The 21,416-nt window shown below is 37.9% G+C and overlaps 1 protein-coding gene across 1 annotated transcript; it reads left to right on the forward strand.

The window, feature by feature from the left end:
- Positions 1–7,084: 7,084 nt before the first annotated feature.
- KBTBD8 (kelch repeat and BTB domain containing 8) lies at positions 7,085–19,104 on the forward strand. The gene is made up of 4 exons (XM_060022863.1): positions 7,085–7,110; positions 7,780–7,990; positions 11,854–12,968; positions 15,648–19,104. Exons 1-4 carry the CDS (start codon positions 7,095–7,097, stop codon positions 16,109–16,111), a joined length of 1,806 nt encoding a protein of 601 aa, XP_059878846.1. The 5' UTR covers positions 7,085–7,094; the 3' UTR covers positions 16,112–19,104.
- Positions 19,105–21,416: the final 2,312 nt, after the last annotated feature.

The following is a 21,416-nucleotide window of genomic DNA, read 5'->3' on the forward strand; positions in this document are numbered from 1 at the left end:
ACCCAGTGAGCCCCCAGTGCGGTCAAGCTGACTATCCAGTTAACAGACTTGGGGTGATGGTTTACCTCATAAGTTTCCCTTTATAAGTCTTCCCTTTAAAGTATTACTTATTTGAGGTCCTTTATATTTTGAGATTCTACTTTTATGAATATTAAACACTTAATGGAGAAAAAAGGAGGAAGAGAAAAGTTCAACTGTTGGAAAGCTTTGCACACTCATCCATGTATTAATTCGTCCACTGTGTTACTTTCCTGTGTTATCGCTGCTGTAACAAATTACCACAAGCTCAGTGGCTTAACACAACAGAAATTATCTTACAGTCCTGGATGTCAGAAATCCTAAGACCAAAGTGTTGGCAGGACAGCCTGCCTCGTGTAGGCTCTAGGGGAAAATCCATTACCTTGCCTTTGCTAACTTCTCGAGGCCGCCTGCATTCCCTGCCTCACGCTCCCTTACTCATCTTCAAAGCACATCACTCACCCTCTGTTTCTGTAATCACATCTCCTTTTTCTGGCTTTGACTCTTTTTTTTCCCCTTATAGGGACCCTTGTGATGACACTGGGTCCACCTAGCTAATCCAGGATCATCTCCCCATCTCGAAATTCTTAATTTAAGCACATCTGCAGGCTCTTTTGCTTTATAAGGTAATACATTCCCAGATTCTGGGGATCAGAATGCGGACATCTTTGGGCAGCCACTATTCTGTCTACTACACCCATTCATCATCTGATATATGTACTTATGCAATTAATTATGTGAACATTTATTCAGCACCTAACATATATCAGACACTGAGGTAGTTGATGGGAAAGTAAAGAGGAAGAACTGACCAGATGTACACAAAGCAATATACACAAACCTTAAAAACATAGTACTGAGTGAAATAACTCAGAAACAGACGAGATCCATAGCATAATACCGTTATATAAACCACAAGGATATATAGAACCTCAATACATATTTTACAAGAACAGATATATACACAAGGACCCACATCAAACCATTATAATGGTCGTATATGAAGTAGGAGAGGATGGGAGTAGAGAATGGGGGGTAAAGGAAGTATACATCTATAACACAAGAGATGGGACATCTGTACCAAAGACAATATTGTGTTATGAACACACAAAATGATTAACTCAGATCCTTGCAATGAATATTTCAAAGGAAGATAAACAAAACAGTTTAAAACAATAAACATAGTAGATTGATGTAAAGTGTAATAGAGCTGTTAACAAAGCAGGAGGGCACAGAACAGACAGGAGCATATTGTAGAATACTGGTTCTCAACTGGGGATGATTTTCCCCTAAGGAACATTTGACCATCTCTGGGGACATTTTTGGTTGTCAAGTCTTGGTGGGAGGTGCTACTGGCATCTGGTGGGGAGAGACCACGGATGCTGTTGAGTAGTATTTGATAACGCACAGGACAAACTCCTCTCCACTCCGCCCCGACCCTGGCATGACAACGAATTATCTGGCTGCAAATATGAATACTGCTGAGATGAAGACTCACCAGACTAACCAGAAATAAAAATTAAATATCTCTGAAATTATTGCGGTATGCCAGCAGATTTGCTTTATAACTATTTGATTATTTTAGGGATTAAAGTACCATCAACTCCTCATCGTCTGTGTTCTCTCTGCTGTGTTTAATACACTTCTTTCCTAATACCTTATACCTCTTCTCCATGAATCTCGGTTCCTATGTCTAAATGCTGAAGACACTGATGTTTCTTCTCTTCAGGTTTTTTAGTGATACCACGAGTTTAAAAATATTTGGATCATGATTGAGGTTAGAAAGAAACAACAATCATTGTTTAATTCTATTAGTTCCATTTGGGTTATAAACTAAATCTTCATACAAGGAAGGGTGTTGATGTCCCATATTTTCACAGCTGCTTTGGCATTCTAAGTTTAAATACTGTAAAGGGTCCAGTGGAGTAATGCTATTCAGGGTCTCCATTCTCATACAATAACTCAGTCTTGTAGGAGAATAGTGAAGCATGGTCAGCTTGACAAATATCAATTGTTAATCATGTATATACATGACATATATGATATATATGATATATAATTATATATATGATTAGCCATTTATATATGTAATTATATATATGATTAACCATCTGTATATGTATGATTAACCATGTATATATAACCATGGTGTGTGTGTGTGGCATATATATATGCCATTTCATTTAATTATTTAGTGGAAAGATTAAAAAATGCTAAATTACTATACACCTAAAACTATCAATTTAGTCTGACAAAGTCAAATTACTTAACAGTACGACCCTTACCTTTCTAGCTTTTCCTTTTTCCCCTTTTCTTGGTGCATAAAAATATCTCAAACCTATACCAATAGTATTGTCCATTCATGATAGATATTAGCAGATACCAATTGACCATGTGTTTGGCATAGAACAAGACATGTTTAATGGAGAAAAAAGTCCTACAACCTCTCATTTTCAATAGTCTGTCTTATTCCCAGGGACCTTTATATACTGTAATCAAAAGAAAGTTGGCTTGGGAGCCATAGATCCCTATATGACTATGGGCAAGGTATTTAAATTCTCCAAGTTTTAGCCTCTTCATTTGTAACACTGTTCTTATAAAATTTAATTAGAACATGAAATTAAGTGAAATAATGTAAGTAACACATAGCCATTAACTTCCCTTCCTTGTTCAAGTCCTGAATTAATCCCCATCAATACTGCAGTATGAATGTGTTAATGCTTTGCTTTCCAGGTCAAGCCAAGATAAAGCAAATAGGTAAGAACATACTCTATCGTTTTTATGACTGTTTCTATGGTGTATCTTTTCATGCCTAGCTTAAATCCCACACCAGCTGAACAGAAACTCTTCTCTCTTCTGAAGTCCTCAACATTAGCTTTTTTAAATATTCATTTTCTGCTAACTAGGGGCCGCCCTCAACCCTCGATTTTTAATTGATTATTATGTGAATGTGTTTTATCTCCATGGATGAATCATACGAGCCATAAGATCCTTGAGGTTAGGAAATATATATATATATATATATATATAGAGAGAGAGAGAGAGAGAGAGAGAGAGAGAGGGAGAGAGAGAATATACCACCTTATATCATTTGTATCTACCTATCTATCCATCCATCCGTCCACATATACACCTTAGTCTATTCAAGCTGCTATAACAGAATACCATAAACTGAGTGGCTTATAAACAACAGAAATTCATTTCTTACAATTCTGGAGGCTGGAAAATCAAAGCTCAAGGCACTGGCAGATTTGGTTTCCAGTGAGGACTTGCTTCCTGGTTCACAGATGTCTCACTGTGTCCTCACATGGTGAAATTCTCTGAGGTCTCTTTTATAAGGGCATTAATCCCATTCATGAGGGCTTCACCCTCATAATCTAATCACCTTCCAAAGGTCCCACCTCCAAATACCATCACAATGAGGAACAGGTTTCCACATCAATTTTGCAGGAACACATTCAGTCTCTATCTGAATTGCTAACTCTATCTATCTCTATCATCTATACGTATTTTTTTGGTATCAGGAACATTGCTTTATAGAGTGCCTGTCCAGAATGTAGATTCAGGGTGGAGTATGGAGGTAATAAATTGAATATCCCTGCTGCAAATTTTACAGTTTCTTTTTTTTTCCACATATATGCTAAATTTCAAATACTTAAAAGACAAATTAATGTGTTTTAACATCCTCCAGTATGATTAAATTCGGTGATTCACAAAATGCAATCTTCTAGTTATTACCATGTTGAATCCTCACATCACCTTAGAGGGAATAAAAATTAAAATACAACCAAGGCCAGTAATGTTTAATCAGTAAACCTGAATGTTAGTATCTATTTAGAGTTTTGTATTCCAAAGAAACTAAATCATATACAATATATAAGGTTCTAGAAATTACCCCCTAAAATCCTTTTTCAATATGTAGTATTATATCAAATTTATATTCAAATAATCATTTCTGTTGCTGTACAGCAGGCATTAATTCAGCCAACACAAAAGTCTTTAGCAAGGAAAAATGTCATATTTTGCTGTAGCCGTAGCCTAAAAAGAATAAATATACCATAAGGATGTCATTTGCTAAAGTGTTAAGAGTCACCGGTATTTTCTCTTTACTTTCATTTTATGTAGCTCTGGTCAATTTCACAGCCTGAAGCCATACTGAACAGGGAAATTGGAAAACTGCAGAATAGATTTGCAGAAGTGAATTCCTATTTTCTTTTACACTTCCTTCATCAGAGTTGCTATCATTCTTGTGTTGTGTGGTATTATTATCAACAGGAGCCTGGGCTCAGCTGATAATTGCTAAAGTGGTCCTCTTAAAGTGAAGGCAGAAAAAAACCAAGGCAACTGTGCATTTTTCTCATTTTCCAAATTTGCTGCTTTCATTTCATACCCTTCATCTTTTTAGAATTTAAATGTGAAGACTTTTCTACTCTCAAAAAACCATGGTTATAGCAATCTTCTTTGCCTTTGCTTCCTAGGTAAGAAACATTAAAATAATAAAGCTCTAAATGTCTACTTTGAACTAAATATGGGTCCTTCAACTATTCTGGTTTGCTTTTTCAATTTTCATCCTTACTAAAATTTACTTTAAACTGTAACTATTTGAGAAGAGTGCTTCAGAGGACAATATAGTACTTAATACATAAAGAAGAAAACTGGTTTACTCTTGCTGCTGCCTTTCTAGATTAGCAGTGAGTTCTTACTAAATTTCAAATTAGAACTATCTGAAAACAAGCTGTAGTCTTTGGCTGTTTAGTATCAACCCTGAAATAAAATCTCCTTTGTAGTCTTATAAATCATTGAGAATGAATATTGTGGGACCATTGGCTCAATTTTTACATCTTCTCACTTATTCTGTATTTTTAAAAAGCGTATTTGTAATGATGACGGAATCTTTACCATGTAATGTCATTTGCCTAGAAGAATGGAGTCTATTTACAGTGTCATATAAATGGCACCCTTGTAATTATAAATCTTCATTTCTCCCCTGTTTATATTTAAATTGGCTTTTGTTCTTTGTATTCCGCCCACCTCCAAATTCAGAAATTCTGGGGGATCAAAGAATCAGAAAACTTAAAAAGAAAAAAAACTAAACAAGATTGCCAAGTCTATTTGTTAATTAGGTGAGAATTAAATGAAAAAGAAAATTGGCCAAATTTCTTAAGTCTTAGACAGGTGGCTACCAAAAACAAAACACAAACAATAAAACCCGTATTTTAACAGGCTTGAAAAGGTTGCCAGGTAAAATATAGAACACCCAATTAAATTTGGTTCAAATAACAAGTGATATTTTACTCTAAGTATGTCCCTAGTATTGTGTGTCCTGTGTTTTTATTTGCTAAGATCTGGCAACCATAAGGATTGATGCCATTTTTTTTCTTAATACCATGAATATTGTGAGTGAAACTCCCAATATTTCCATAAGGTAGAAAGCAACAGTGTTTGGCTCATAAAAAATGGAAATTTAAAGTTCTGAGTAACAAAAGTTAAAATCAGTTTCATCCATGCAGAACTGTGCAGATAGGGTTTTCATAACATGAATTTATAAGTCCATACCAATGTCCACAGATCCCAGCCCCGAGGAAACACCAATTCTTGTTAACTTGCACAGAGTTATAATACTTTTGATATCTCAATTATTCAGCAGACCTAGCAGACAGAATTGGATTGTTTTTCACCATTCTCTCTGTTTCACAATCACAAATCCCAAGATCCTTCATCAGAAAATTCAGTTGTTTGATCTTTTCAGGGTTAGAAAAGCTATGCTCATTGGCTAACTATATCTCTACTAAAAATTCCTTCCTATTCATTGATAAGACTTCCTTACATTTCAAAGAGTTAGAAATAGCATTTCCAATGTTAGCTCATTTGTGTCTTACATTTATTTTTAAAATATTAAGTATCTATAATGCGCCAGCCACCCTGTTACATGCTGCAAACACGAGACAAGAAAATCAAAACACGTCAACAGTAAAATTTCTTCTTTCTTTCAAAAGGCTTGCAGCCTATGAGGCAGATAGAATAGGAATTATTATTCACACACTACAGGTGAAGGAGCTAAGTGTCCAAGAATTAAAGGGTCTTATCTAAGGGTCTTATCCACATTAAGAAGTAAAGAGCTAGGGATTCAATAATTGTCCCTGGCTCCAGACTCAGGGCACTTTCCAGTATTTCGTCAAAGGAAATCCCAGTCTACATAGTATCTTAACCACTCCATTTACCAGGAGCAAAAAGGAAAGCGTCTGAATCCCTTTATAATGTTCCTGTACTCTTAAAAGTGGAACAGGTGTTCCCTGGCTGCTCGAGAAAAGCAAGGCATTGAGTGGGAGTTAACGATCCTGAGCAGCCGTTGTAACCAGACCAAGTTTATCTGTGGCAACCGGAGCACTCGGCCAAGGCGATGCTATTTCAATTGGGTGTCACAGGTGATTCATCAGAGATGGCTTGCTTTTTGGCCTCCTGATATTTTTCTTCGGGGTGGGGTGTCAGATTTCCTTCGCATTTTTGGACAACAGCCTTCTTGTCCATTTCCAAATTTTTTTGGTTTCACAGCCCTTACGCGGACCCCCGCTTTCATACCGGAAGCTAGTCATTGGCAGGAGATTTAGGAAACGAAGAACAAGGTGGAAAAAAAAAAAAAAGACCCGGGGGCCTGGAGAGAGGCCTAAAATGGGGAAATTTGCACTTCAAGAGCTTCCCCTACCCCAGCCTCTCAGAATGACAGCTCTCCTCAGCCAGAAGACTACCTCTCCCGGCAGGCACTGCGCGCCCCACAGACACAGGCTGGCGGGCTCCCTGCGCTCCGCCCCCGCCCGGACCAGCCAATAGGAATCCCCAGCTTGGGCCTCCGCCCTACCCAGACCACGCGGGAGCGGGGGCAATAAAACTACATTTCCCGACTCACCTGTGCGCTCCTCGTGGCCAATCGGCGCCCGGAGTTCGGAGCTTGGGGGCGGAGCCGGATGCATAGGCCATCCCATTGGCTAGGGGCGGCTTAGAAGAGCCGGAACCCGGGAGAGAGAGAAGCGAAATGACATTTCCTCTTTAAATAGCTGGAGCCCGGGCCCCGTCGAGAAATGGCCGCGTCGGCAGGTGGGTCGTGTGGTGGCTTGGGAGGTGTGGAGGGGAGGTGGGCCGGGGACGAGGCTCAGGCTGCGAGCTGAGGCGGTGGCGATGAGGAGCCGGAGCGAAGGATGGAGAGGTGGACAGGGATGAGGGGAGGGAGGATGAATGGCGCGGAGGGAGGTGGGCGGTCCGGCCGGACAGGGATGGGGAGGCCGGGTACCGGCCGCCGCTCCGACCTGTTCGCAAGGCGGTTGAGGGGGCACTGGCGGCCGCCATCCATCGAGCTTCCCTCGTGAGGCTCCTGCCCTTCGCTCTCAGCTGGGACGTTCTGGCTGTCGGCGGAGTCGCCGCAGACACCTCGCCTGTTCTGCCCGCACGGTCCCTCTGCGAGCACGGGGCTTCGGGCTCGCCGCGCTCCCAGAGGAGCAGGCTGGTGTGTGAACTTGCATCGCAGCTCGCTCTTTCCCAGATCCTACCTCGCGGTCCCACTGGGGGTGTCTGTGTACATATATGCATTTCTGTAGCGGGGAAAAAAACAAGCCAAGCGAAGAAACAAACAACTCCCCGCCCCATCCCACACACAGCAAGAAAAAAAAAAAAAAAAAAACAAACCCAAACCAAAAAACAAAAAATAAAACCCGCGACGCCGAAACTGGCTCCGAACTTCTTGTGGTTGTACGATTTTTCTCCTCCTAGATTTAAGTAAGTCTTCCCCAACACCGAATGGGATTCCATCTTCAGACACAGCCAACGATGCCATGGACCCCTTCCATGCTTGCAGTATTCTAAAGCAACTCAAAACAATGTACGATGAAGGACAGCTGACAGACATTGTAGTGGAAGTGGATCACGGGAAAACATTTTCCTGTCATAGAAACGTTCTTGCTGCAATCAGCCCTTACTTCAGGTATGACGATGGTGGAAACCTCTATTGATATCCTCACCAAGTTCCCTTTCTCCCTCAGTATTGCCCACTGGATTTTTAGACTGAGATGCAAGAATGAGATGAAACCAATGCATTTGTTTCCTGAGAATAAATAACATGCCCTATTTTATTAAGTGCACCCCGCCCCTTTTTTATTTGACAAATTCTTCTAGAATTCAGGTGGTTGGTTTTTAAGTTAGTGAACATGCTTTTGTTTGTATGTTTCAGAAAATCTAAAATTGCACTGCCCAATATGGCAGCCACTAGCCGCACGTGGCTGTTTAAACTTCAGTTACCTAAAATTAAATTAAATTAAAAATTCACTTCCTCACGTACACTAACCACATTTAAGGTGCTCAGGAGCCACCTGTAGGTAGTGGCGGCCACACTGTACAGCCCAGATACGGAACCTTTCTATTACTGAAAGTTTGATTGGACAGTGCTAATCTGACATTTGTTCCAAAAATTTATCCAGGATTTCTTTCGTGCACATTAACTCTTTTAGAGTTTAAAACAAATTACCCACTTAATGGATTGTTTTAATGCCCAGGGGATAAGAGCAGTGAAGTGAAAATGAATGAAATACAGTTTCTTTGTGTCTTAGGCCCCAGACTAGTGATTATTTTTTAAGATTTCCGGAAGTTTTTTTTTTTTTCTTTTCCGGAAGTTTTTTTTTCTTTTTCGGTACGTGGGCCTCTCACTGCTGTGGCCTCTCCCGCCGCGGAGCACAGGCTCCGGACACGCAGGCCCAGCGGCCATGGTTCACGGGCCCAGCCGCTCCGCGGCACGCGGGATCCTCCCGGACCGGGGCACAAACCCGTGTCCCCTGCATCGGCAGGTGGACTCTCAACCACTGTGCCACCAGGGAAGCCCCGGAAGTATTTTTAAGCTAAGTTTTCATTTTCATTTAGATTCATCTTTATACATCATAAAACTTTGTAAGGTAAAATTTCAAAACTTGGGTCTAAAAAATAATTTCATACTCTAAGATCAGTGATAAAGGCAGTTTCCTGTTTGAGTTTAACTTCTCCTTTTGTTTAAGTGCTCACTTTAAGCCTGTCTGTATTCAAAAATGGTGCATGAAATGATTGTGAAATAATTTTCTCAACCTTTATAGGGCATATAGCAGTGTAGTGTTCCAGACACTGGTTTCTGGTTCCTCTTTCTCAGAATACTGTGTTAAATATAGTCACTTCAGTTTGCTGCTTGTGATGTAACCATTTAGACTTACGTAGGGTAGGTCATTGGACTATTAAGTATTAACCATAATGAGGCAGTGAGCTGGAAAGAAAAAAGAAGAAACTGGTATACACAGAAGGTATGAAGTTGGGCCTCTAATGGAAACTGCTGGTGAGATTCATTTATCTAGGCCATCCATTAGATATGGTTAGGTCATTTATGTGTTTAAATATTTGTCACAATTACTGCTTATCAAGCTCTGGGCAAGGCTCACTCTACATACATTACTTTATGTAATCTTTACAATCCTGTCTCTACCTAGTTGTTATTCCCATTTTACATGTGAAAAAACTGAGGCTCAAGGAGGTTAAGTGACCTGCCTAAATCATCTATCTAACTAGTAAGTGGCAGAGGCTGGGTTTGATTCCAGAGCCAGGCTTCTTAGTCACTGTATGACTTTTAAGGAACAAGGGTGGGTTCTCTTTAAAGTTTAATATACAGAAGTGTTCATTGTATATTAGATTTGAATAGTAAAAAGAAATAAAGTGAAGATGTGTATATCTCACTGTAGTTCTATATTCTGGCTTATATCATTTAACAATCATACTTACTTAAAATTAAGTTTTGAAGACCTGACAAATCACTTGGAAAGAAGTATGCTACAGTAGATTTTCTTAATTTCCAAGCAGTTAAGGAAATGCTTGAAAAACTTTCTAAGCATAAGATATGTGAATTCAAATGAAGATATTTGGCTAGAAGACTTAAGGATTAGGTTCTTCTCTCTTGCTAGAGCTGTTTGTACAGAACTTTCTTGGTACCATTGTTGCTCCTTATGTGAGTTGTAGAAAGTCATACTTAATAGTTTCTAAGTCTTGCATCACTGGTGGAAGAATAGAATAGCTTGAAATCTAGCCTGGCTGTTTCCTGCTCCCAGTGACTTGTCAGAAGTAAAATTCGTATGATTAATAGAAACTTTTTGCTGCTCAGGGTTTTGTGTGGGGAAGTACTCCCACTTCATATCGAGTTTACATCAAGAACCTATTAGAACAGAGGAGAACTTGAGTGTCACGCTGCTCCTGTGTGTGAGACCAGCTTATTCAAGTCAGTAGTAGCTCCCATGATAAAGGGCTATGTGGTAATGTTCTCCTTTGGGAGTTAATCTTTGCCTGATGAAGGGCTTTATTTTTCTTTTTAATTGGGAGCTGTATAACTGAGTTTTTCAGCACCTGAATTGAAAACAAGCTCATACAATGGTACATCTAGTTTCTAGTCATTTAAGAAAAAGAAGTCTGCATGATATTACACTTAAAATTTACATAGTAGAAGTAAAAATAGGACTCAAAGGACGGTTAGCCCAGGCAACAAGCTGGGTCCAGGTAGCCTTGTATACCTCCAATATTCCATATTGCATTTTTGAATTAATTCCATGTTTCTGATGAAAACTTTAAAAGTGACTGGAAATCTTCCCACTCAAGGATATTTTTTTGATAACATCACACTTAAAAATAAAATAGGAGGGGTCTGGATCTGAATAATGGAGTTTATCAGCAGTGTTAGGTCGGTGTCTTCAACAGACATCTATTAAGCATCCTAGGGCACACAGTCCTTTTCTCAAGAGGATTTTAAAAGACCTTTTGATTTTTTTATTTAATTTTAAGAACAGCCTAGAAAGAAACGTTAAAGGAGGGAAAAGAAAGGCAAATGATGTTTATAAACGACTAGGACTTTAAATAAAGAGCCAGGCTTTTGGCTACTTAATGTATTGGCCAAGAAAGTACCATAAATACACAGATAATTTAAAAGAAAAAAAAGAAAAAAAAGCTTGGTCTCAAAGACAAAAGTCTGGAATTTTGAAAACCATTATCTTCTCCAAAGAATCAGTTAATTCTTAAACTCTCTTTATAAGTAGGTATTATATTAACCCTACTGTAATCTTTATTTATATACAAATATATATAGGTAAAAATATGGTAACTTTGAGTCAAGCAAAAGTTTTCAAAATATCCAAGGATAAGTGAATTGATGTTCTTTATATTCTCTATAATCATTAAGGAAGCATTCAAAGGATAATTATTTTAAAAGTACATAGAAGTAGATAGAGTAGATAGAAAATATGAACTTCTGAAGGACATCTTGTTTTTCTAAGTTGAAATTTTTAAAGATATGTTTTGAGCACAGGTTGCCTTGTAAATTTCCACTGGGTCATGAGACGTTTTATTAGACAGTCTCTATATGCTAATGTGTCCCATTGACACTCTATGGGTATTCTTAAACTTTCTGACTGACCTGGTGATTGAAGATCTCAAGTCCCTAAGGCATCTTGACCAGAAGCCTCGATTGGGCTCCAAGGGAAATAAGATGTCCTGGAATATTCCATGCCACCTTCTGGTGTGCTTTAATTAGGTATACTCTCCTTTTCTCAGAGTTGGCACAAAGTGGACTGACTGGTCCTGAGAATAGGGTTTTTTAAGATTAGCCAGACCAAATTCTTCTGCTAGATGATCAACTTTTATCCGCTTTCCTGATATTTAGGATATCGGGAAACACATTAGGAAATATTTTACAGTTTCAAAATGTTGTCTTTGTGGTAACTTTATGTTTTTAAAAATTTGCCACAATAATTTTTATTTGTAGCACACATAAATTCACCACTCTTTCCTTCCTAGATCCATGTTCACTAGCGGCCTTACAGAAAGCACTCAAAAAGAAGTTCGAATTGTCGGTGTTGAAGCTGAGTCGATGGATTTAGTGTTGAACTATGCCTATACCTCCAGAGTTGTTCTGACAGAGGCCAATGTTCAAGCCTTGTTCACTGCAGCTAGCATCTTCCAGATTCCCTCCATCCAGGACCAATGTGCTAAGTACATGATCAGTCATTTGGACCCACAGAATTCTATTGGAGTCTTCATCTTTGCTGATCATTATGGTCATCAGGAACTCGGAGATCGATCTAAAGAATACATTCGTAAAAAGTTCCTGTGTGTCACCAAAGAACAAGAGTTTCTTCAGTTGACGAAAGACCAACTGATAAGTATCCTAGACAGTGACGACTTAAACGTAGACCGGGAAGAGCATGTTTATGAGAGCATTGTAAGGTGGTTTGAACATGAACAGAATGAAAGAGAAGTGCACCTTCCAGAAATTTTTGCCAAATGCATACGTTTTCCTCTGATGGAAGACACCTTTATAGAGAAAATTCCACCTCAATTTGCACAGGCTATAGCCAAAAGCTATGTGGAAAAGGGACCATCCAGTACCAATGGCTGTACACAGAGACTTGGAATGACTGCATCGGAAATGATCATATGTTTTGATGCTGCCCACAAACACTCAGGAAAGAAGCAAACAGTGCCTTGTCTAGATATATTCACAGGAAGAGTGTTCAAACTATGCAAACCACCAAATGATCTAAGAGAAGTTGGGATTCTCGTATCACCAGATAATGATATTTACATAGCAGGAGGGTACAGGCCAAGCAGTAGTGAGGTCTCCATCGACCACAAGGCAGAAAATGATTTCTGGATGTATGACCATTCCACTAATAGGTGGCTATCCAAACCGTCCTTGCTTCGAGCCAGAATAGGCTGCAAACTGGTGTATTGCTGTGGTAAGATGTATGCAATCGGAGGGCGAGTTTATGAAGGCGATGGGAGAAACTCACTAAAATCTGTGGAGTGCTACGACAGCAGAGAGAATTGCTGGACGACCGTTTGTGCCATGCCTGTTGCTATGGAGTTTCATAATGCTGTGGAGTACAAAGAGAAGATCTATGTTTTACAGGGTAAGTGATTTAGTTCTTCATGAAAGGGTAACAGGTCAAATTGTGGTTCACCCACTCATAGTAATAAGCTGTTTCTGTTCATTGAGGAATGCCTCTGGCTTTCTTATCATAAACTATTTGTTGGACCAGTCTGTTCTTTAAAGGACCAGTAAAGAAAATAAACTTTTCAATCAGAAAAGGCAGGTTCCTAAAATGATCCTGTGTTTTATGTTCTTACTGTGTTTTGACATCATGCGGAATAAGTATTTTTGAAAATATTTTTTCATAAATAATAGTTCAGGATTTGGGAAAAACTCTTTCAGAGCCATTTTTAAGACTTCAAACAAGAAAGCAAGTTTGATACATGACATTTTTGCTCTTCAGTAATATATAATCAAGAAATGTAGCAACTACTTTTCTTATGGAACTTACTGGATTAGTTTAAAAGAGAAAAAAGAACAAAGCATCAACTGCAGTTGTACTATTCAGTTGCCAAAGAATTTTGTATAAGCCTTACGATCGCAAAGGTTATGAAACTTAATTACAAAGAGTTTTCAATTACAGTCTTCAAGATTTTAATTTCACTGCAGTTGATGCTGTCATCCATAACATTGTTTTCAGTTTTTTTCACTGAAAAACTTTGAGATGTCTCCTTTTTCTTACTGTTAACATTATGAGAGGGACGATAATATACTTAGCTTAAAAACTTTTGTTTAAACGATTGAAGACTATTACCCTGGCAAAGATGATCTAGTAGAAGTAGAAAGAGGAACTTAGTAAGAGCAAGTAAGATATTTGATTCAAGGTTCTGATTTGTGCTAATGTTTTCCTTGTGTTTGAATTCTTATCTTAGTTGCTTGAATGCTGAATGCAGTGTTGACAGTACCAACATCCTTATTCTTCTTTTGTGTTTCTTAACTGCTTATATATAAATGTTTTCCTTACACTGACTACTCAAATAAAACAAGGAAAAGGGGGCAACTTCTGTGTAGACAAACGTGATTTTTTAGGTCGTTTCCCATTCTTTTTTTTTTTTTTTTTACTATTCTTTGCTCTAATCCTTTATCCAGCTTAAAATTTCCTAGAAATGCCTAAACCCATATGTTTAAACTTCAATGTAAAGTTAATTCTCCAGAGGGAGTAGTACTCTCTAGTGCCTTATTTTAGTTGACTAGAAGCATGGACATGATTTAGGTTTGTTGGTCTTGCCAAAAAATGAAGTACCTGAATGGATGTAAAATCTATCAAGTGTGGTTGAATAGGTTATATCATCCAATATGATGAAGCTCTCTCTTTATATATTTTGGTTTTACTGGCTAACCAGTTAGTTGATAGAGATAGAATTAATTAGATGACTCCTAAAGGGAATGTAAAGGTTGTGTATTAATGTAAATACTAAGGCAAAGTAACAATGAATTAATAGAATTTTAGGGCTGGAATGAACATTGTTTAATCTGAGATCATATTTTATAAAAGAGAAATCTGAGGCACTGAGGGTTTTCTTAATTGCCCACCACTGGTTTTAATTTATTAAGAAGACTTTAGATTTTAAAAATCAACTTTTAAAATGTATTATCTTTCCTTTTAATAAGAAATTTTTAGAGAGGTAGTACATGGCAGAAAGTGTTAATTCCTGTCTTTATTAAGAATCCTGTTATATGTTAGTCAATAAGCATACGTAATATGCAGGCAAAAGCTAGGACTTTAACAAGCTCTTTTGTGAAAAATTGAAATTACAGCATCACTTTTATTAAGTAGGCAGTTATATTTGTTGATAGGAGTTAACCTAGTTCAGAACAGTTTTCAAGGGGAAGCTCAATCTAGAAGTAGGTACTTATAATCTAAACAAAGCCTCTTTATATAAATAAACTTGACATGAATAGTCAGAAGCTTATGCTCTACTGTCAGTGCCTACTGGAGTATCATTTAATCTGTTCATAAAGGATTCAGATTTTCATATCAAGGATTTTATACAAATGTCATAATTACCAAGCTCTTGTAAATCTTCACTAGTTTAATTCTTTTAGACATTTTTTGTATTGCACTCTGACTCAGCACACCCTTTCATTGTCAAAATAGAATTGAAACTGACTCATAGTCAATTCTCATAAATAATGTGCGTGTTTTCTATCATCTTAAGGTCATGTTTTCTCCTCTTGAGTATTTGTCTTTGCATTACACCAACACTAAAGTAAACACATTAGTGGCCCATAGACACAAATCTGAACAATTCTATGTACCATCTTCTAATTAAATAATTAGCACTTAAATTTATAGTGGCTTACTCATGATTGAAGCTATATACATATTTTCATCTTACTGGTTAACCATTAGTAATAATGTTTTTATTTTAGAGCTGGCTTCAAATAAATTTTCTGAAATACCCAATTGGAGAGAGTAAATGAAACCAAGCTCTTAACTGTTATACTGCCATCAAGCCAAACTAATGCCTCATACTTCCCCATTTTGAACACCCCAATTCACGTTCACTCTAATACTATGTTATGTTGTGCATGGAATGAAGATGTTTTAAGCTACCATAATATTTAATGTATCTATGGAGATTATAAAAGAATGTTTTAGAAAGTAAAATATTTGGAAAATTATACCTTTGGGTCTTCAACATACAACCAAAAAGAGACATGTAAATGTACATATTATTGTTTTTTCTTTTTTTTTTCCCCCTTTTTCTTTCTTTAGGAGAATTTTTCCTCTTCTATGAGCCTCAGAAAGACTACTGGGGTTTCTTAACCCCCATGACTGTGCCTAGAATCCAGGGCTTAGCAGCTGTATACAAGAACTCTATCTACTACATAGCTGGAACCTGTGGAAATCATCAGCGGATGTTTACTGTAGAAGCCTATGATATTGAGCTCAATAAATGGACTCGTAAGAAGGACTTTCCTTGTGATGAGTCCATAAACCCATACCTTAAACTGGTACTTTTCCAGAATAAACTCCATTTATTTGTTCGAGCTACTCAAGTGACCGTTGAAGAACATGTCTTCAGAACCAGCAGAAAAAATTCTCTTTACCAATATGATGACATCACTGACCAATGGATGAAAGTGTATGAGACCCCAGATCGGCTCTGGGACCTTGGCCGGCATTTTGAATGTGCTGTTGCTAAACTCTATCCTCAGTGTCTTCAGAAAGTACTTTAATGAATGGCAGGCCTTAGTGAGCTCACTGGCACCTTGTGCTCGAGGAAACTTGGTCTTTCAATGATAGAAGAAGTGCTGTCAGTATTTAAGAAAGCTGAGAGAGTTTATACATGGAGATGGGTGCTCTTCAAGATGAGTGTAGGGAGGGATTTCTTTTCATCCTTGTGATGTTTTCATTTCAGTAAGCAAAAGGTAACAAAGTGCAATTATCAGCATTTTTTTTTTTTCTGGTATAAACGTAATCACATCATTCTAGAATTTTGTGATGAATAGTCACTGAGATACCAGATGAATCGACAACTATGCACTCTTAGAAGAGTGGTTAGGGTATTATGGGTTAGAGACATCCAAAATAGTCTGATGTGACTTTTTATTTTAAATACGGGTAAAAATCTGAGGCAATATCACTAGGACTTTAGCTGTGACCTCTCTACCACAGAGACGCACTAACTGAGATCCTCATTCTGAATATATGTATATCTGTGTACTGTTTTCAAGTGTACTGGATTTAAATGTGTTCTGTCATTAGAGTAGATTGAAGGAAAACCGGATCAGTCTCAGAAAGAGCTTTTAGTTTGATTGTTTTATATTTCCCATGTTGCTTTAAGTTAAGCTAAAGTTTTAAAGTAGCAGTTTTCTGTTGACAATTTTTTCAAGTGCTAACACTGTCTCATTTTTTTAAATCCTGAAAAGGGCTCAAAATCACAGGTGGCTGGTGCTAGTATAAGTTAATTCCTGTGTGTCGTTAGGTAGATTTAAATTGTCTGAGCCTATGCTTACCTTTCAAACTGGTATGTTAGTTTCATGGCCATAGTCCTTTACCTGTTGAACTCTTGTGATTTCACAGGGTTCTCTACTAGCATGATGGCAAGGTATGGCCAGTTATTGGTCTAACTGGATTCAATCTTAGAATAGTGAAAAGAATATTATACTCATTTTGCACTAACATGGGCCATTTTGTCGCCTAACCCCCTTTCCTATCCTCTACCTGTCCATTCAGTATCAGTACAATGAAAGGTAACTTATTTCTCTTCTGCACAGAGCGTAATGTGAAGTTTTACTCCTATTTTTAAAATTCTGTTTTCCAGAAACATAAAACTCCTGCAGTAGTCTCATTTAATGGCTTTTACGTTACCTATAACAAATAAAACCTCATTTTTTTAAAATTTTTGCACTTAACAGTTATGAATAATTTTGCATTGAAAACCTTGTTCTAGCTGAAGATTGAGGAGGAAAAGAGTGAGTGAATAGAACCATAGCATTATAGGTACTAAACAGTTTTTCATATTTGATGAATTTCTAACAGTTAGCTATAAATATTAACAGAGGACAAATCAACTCATGTGTTATACATAAGGCAGTTATTTGGATCAGTAACTTATTTTTTACTCTGCCTGGAATAATTAATAAAGGATATAAGTATAGCCCAGAGTCTGTCCTTAACTGGAACATTTTGATTCTGTTAAAACAAACTGGCATGGTTTGTATTAAAAACTCTTGCACAAATGGTAATGTGATACTGTGAAACAAATTTAAAACATTGCCTCTTTGCATCACATACCTCGTTTTTCAGAAACTTTCCAAACTGCTTGTCATAGCCCTCTACAAGTAGGGAACGTTTCCTGAAGCCGAATTTAAAGTGGACAGCATTTAGAGAATTCACATTTTAAAATCTAGTCTTGGGAAGCTGGATACGTGCTGTCTTCTTGCTGGCCTTGGTAGTGTGTCTATAATCTCCTTATCGACTTTGTCAACTAATCACCTATGTTTTTTCTCCGCATTTTTTCTTTGTCTTCCTGCTGGTTTGGGGCTATTTCTGTGAGCATTTTGAAGCATCTTTACTGTGCTGCATTGCAAAGGGAGGAAAAAAACAAAGCTAAGTTTTACAAGAGATGTTCATGTAATTTATTTTTGAAAGCTTTGTTGCATATCTAAGACTTCCTGCCGCTTTTTGACAATCTCCTGTATTTATTTAGAAGAACGTGTTACTTGAAACCATGACATTAGAATATTGAGTTAATTTACAATGTGCCCGTGTGATGCATAGGAGTACAGCGTACTGTGGTTAATTCTGCAGTCGATTTATTCTATTGATCTGCGCAACAGTTGATCCTTTTGCTATATTGAGGGTGTGGTCTAAGTACAGCGTGTCAAAGCCAAGGTTTAGAATTTGCTACGGAAGTAGAATGTATATTGAATTTTGTATGGAGAACTATTTGTTTAAATTATACAGCTGGGATATTTTGCCACTTTTCAAATGATTTCAGAAGAGGTCCTAGAAAACTAAGATTAGTAATATGCGTGGATCTTTGTTTAGCTATTTAAGGTACATTTGCATAGTACGATGAGAATATAAGTAAAAGGCCCAGTGGGTACTACAGAATTAAAATATGGGGTGACAGATGCCAGTCCCACTTGACCCTTGTTTTTGCATTTGAAGAAAGTATGTAGCACTTTCCTATATAGTTTTTACACACTGAAAACTGGACGTGGTATAACTATGTTATAGGAAAGTAGAAATTGTATTCTTTATTTTCCATCTTTGTTTTCTGTTATCCTACAAAGTTGATGCTTAAGCATCAAGCTGGTTTCATTGGTGCATGAGAAAAGTGGACGTGACCTGCAAGGAATCAGATTCCCTAAGTGAAGCAGTTTAAAATGGCATTAAATGTTCAGTGCTCAGGTATGTAGTAAGTACTGTAGTCCTTTGGGGGCAAACGTGTAGATATTTTTAAACATTTTGCCATAATTGCACAAGTTTTTGCATTTTTATCTGATGGCATTGTTTCTTATAATAAAACCTTTTCTGACTGAAAACTTCCATTGTCGTAAATTGACCTCTGACTAGTGAGTTTTGCAGAATTAAAACTGGGTGAAAATCATGAAATACCTTATATCAGGAATAGAAGGAGAAGATTTTATTCTATCAAATGCCCGATCTGCGGTACAAAATGAACTAGTTAAGGTCACCTTATATAATGCTCTTGAGATTCTAAAGCAAGCTCACTCGTATCGGTAGCTCCTTTGTTAAGTTGGTTCTGCCCACAAGTCTTCGTATCCCACTCCTCTCTCTCACAATTCATGTCTAATCCATCAGAAAATCCTGTTGCCTCTTCCTTCAAAATACACCTAGACTCTGACTACATACCACTTGCACCGCTATCACCCTAGTCTAAACTAGCCTACTCTGTCTGCCTTAATGCTGTGCCACTGAACTGGTCTCCTTTCAGTCACTTTTGACCCCTTGGAATCTGTTCTGTCCTCCACACAGTAGCCAGAGTGATCCTATTAAAACGTAAGTCAGGTTACATTCTTCTGCTCAGATCCCTCCAGGAAACGGCTTCCCGTTTCCTTTCATATGAGAGCCCTACCCCTTCCTTCCACCATCAATCTAAATCACACTGCTCGGACCGCACTGCCATTCCACCCGCTCACTCCATTCCAGCCACACTGACTGCTGTTCCTCAGACACACCAAGCCCCTCCGACATCAGGGCCTTTGCTCTTGCCATGTCTTTTGCCAAGGAAGCCCTGACTACTCATTTATTTTATTTAAGTTTCTATTTTTTAAAACTCCAGAGAGGCCTTCCCTGACCACCTCATGTAAGATAGAATGCCTTCCAACTCCACCCCCACCAGTACCACCCATCTTTTCCTGATTTATTTTTCATCTATCTCCCCCCATTGAAATGTAAGTTCCATGAAGGCAAAGGATTTATTTTATTTCTTGTTCCCCTCAGCTCAGTGCCTCGGACATCCTAGGCATTCAATGTTTGTAAAAACTGAATTTTCATTTAAGTCTTAGAGCACCCCGAGAAGTGGTCGAACCAGTGCTATTGCCTCTATTTTATTAGATGAGAAACACAAAGACCAAGTGAATCGCTGAAGGTCATCTAACTAATGAGGGGCTCACCCGGGATTTGAACCAAGCTTTCCACTTTGACCTCAACCTAGTTTCTATGTGCTACGTTAGTTCTAAACAAAACTGATACAAAGGCAGATGCTCTGTATTTTGTGTTTAATGGTTGCCTTTTCTGAGTCCCACCTTTTTCCCAACACTAATATTTATAGTATCTACTATAATTTGTAACCGATTGATTCTCAACAAGGGAGTAGACGAGGTAGGAAAATACCTTCAGTTATTCATCCTGCATCCCCATCATTATATCATTATGCTAATATATCACTGTTCTGAGTTCTGTCCCTCAAACAAGTTGAAGAAAAAAAGAAAAGCCTTGAGAAATACTGATTTAGAGTACTGTTGTTTTGGTTCTGTGAAGTTAAAATGACTTGTCATTCTAAAATCTTGGCTGTATGACTGGTTTTTTTTAAAAAATTATTTGCAAAAACAGAAATTACAAATAAGTGCTCTGGGATCTCTAACTCATCAGAAGAATGCTGTAAATGACACCTGCTAGTTTTTTGAAGTGAAATTTGGAATTTTATATAATGGATTTGAGTAGGGAAAAAAGTATTTTCCCTCATTTAATGTGTCGAGGGTACACTAAAGGCTCTTAATTTGGACCTTTGGTAGACAGAACTTAAATGGCTCTCAATAGTTAACATGAAGAGGTAGCGTTAACTACTACCAGTTCTAGTAAATATCAAGTGCATGTGTCCATCATTCTTATTCTCCACACTTCATTTTGACTTAGGTAACCACAGACACAAGATTCTACTTTTCAATCATGTATTTTAAATCACTAAAATGATAGAAAATATGTAATAAGCTTCCTATTAGCTACCACCTCTATTATTTAAACTCACTTGCTCAAGAATCCTGCAGTTGGGTTTTTTGGATTTCACTGAGATGCCAATCCACTGACCCCATGACTTTTTCCACTATCCATCAGCCCCTACTGGGGACTTTTCTGAAATTACCCATCTTAAATTCCATGATCCATTCAAAATAATGTCATTTTACATTTCTTCAGTTCCCTATCTTTACTACTGCCACACTTGCCTGAAAACACCCCAACCCTGAAAATCCCAGCTATGAGCCACCTCTGTGTCTGGCCCTGAGTGGAGGAATACTGCGGGAGAAATTCCATGGTCAAGCTGACTCTCTTTGACATGATGTACCTCCCATGGGTTCTCAACATAATGGAGCAGTTTTTACCTTTTCTCAAACTGCCACATATATCTTTTATCCCTCTTGGTTCTTAGTTCTCTACTTTTCTTCATGATGTATCAAGAAGATAGCAGCCATTGCACAGGTGCTCCCTTTTCCTCCCACCATCTACCTGAATCTTCTCTGCTCTTCCTCTTAAAATATGTGGAAGAAGTGTGCTGTTTCTACCTGTGGT

The sequence above is a fragment of the Delphinus delphis genome, chromosome 10 (assembly GCF_949987515.2).
Source record: "Delphinus delphis chromosome 10, mDelDel1.2, whole genome shotgun sequence".
In the NCBI taxonomy this organism is placed as follows: domain Eukaryota; kingdom Metazoa; phylum Chordata; class Mammalia; order Artiodactyla; family Delphinidae; genus Delphinus; species Delphinus delphis.

What these genes read in the sequence shown, in the direction of transcription:
- KBTBD8 (XM_060022863.1), top strand. An exon ending in GCAATCAGCCCTTACTTCAG is followed by an intron (nt 7,991 to 11,853) that starts GTATGACGATGG and finishes TTTCCTTCCTAG; the next exon opens with ATCCATGTTCACTAGCGGCC. An exon ending in GAAGATCTATGTTTTACAGG is followed by an intron (nt 12,969 to 15,647) that starts GTAAGTGATTTA and finishes TTCTTTCTTTAG; the next exon opens with GAGAATTTTTCCTCTTCTAT.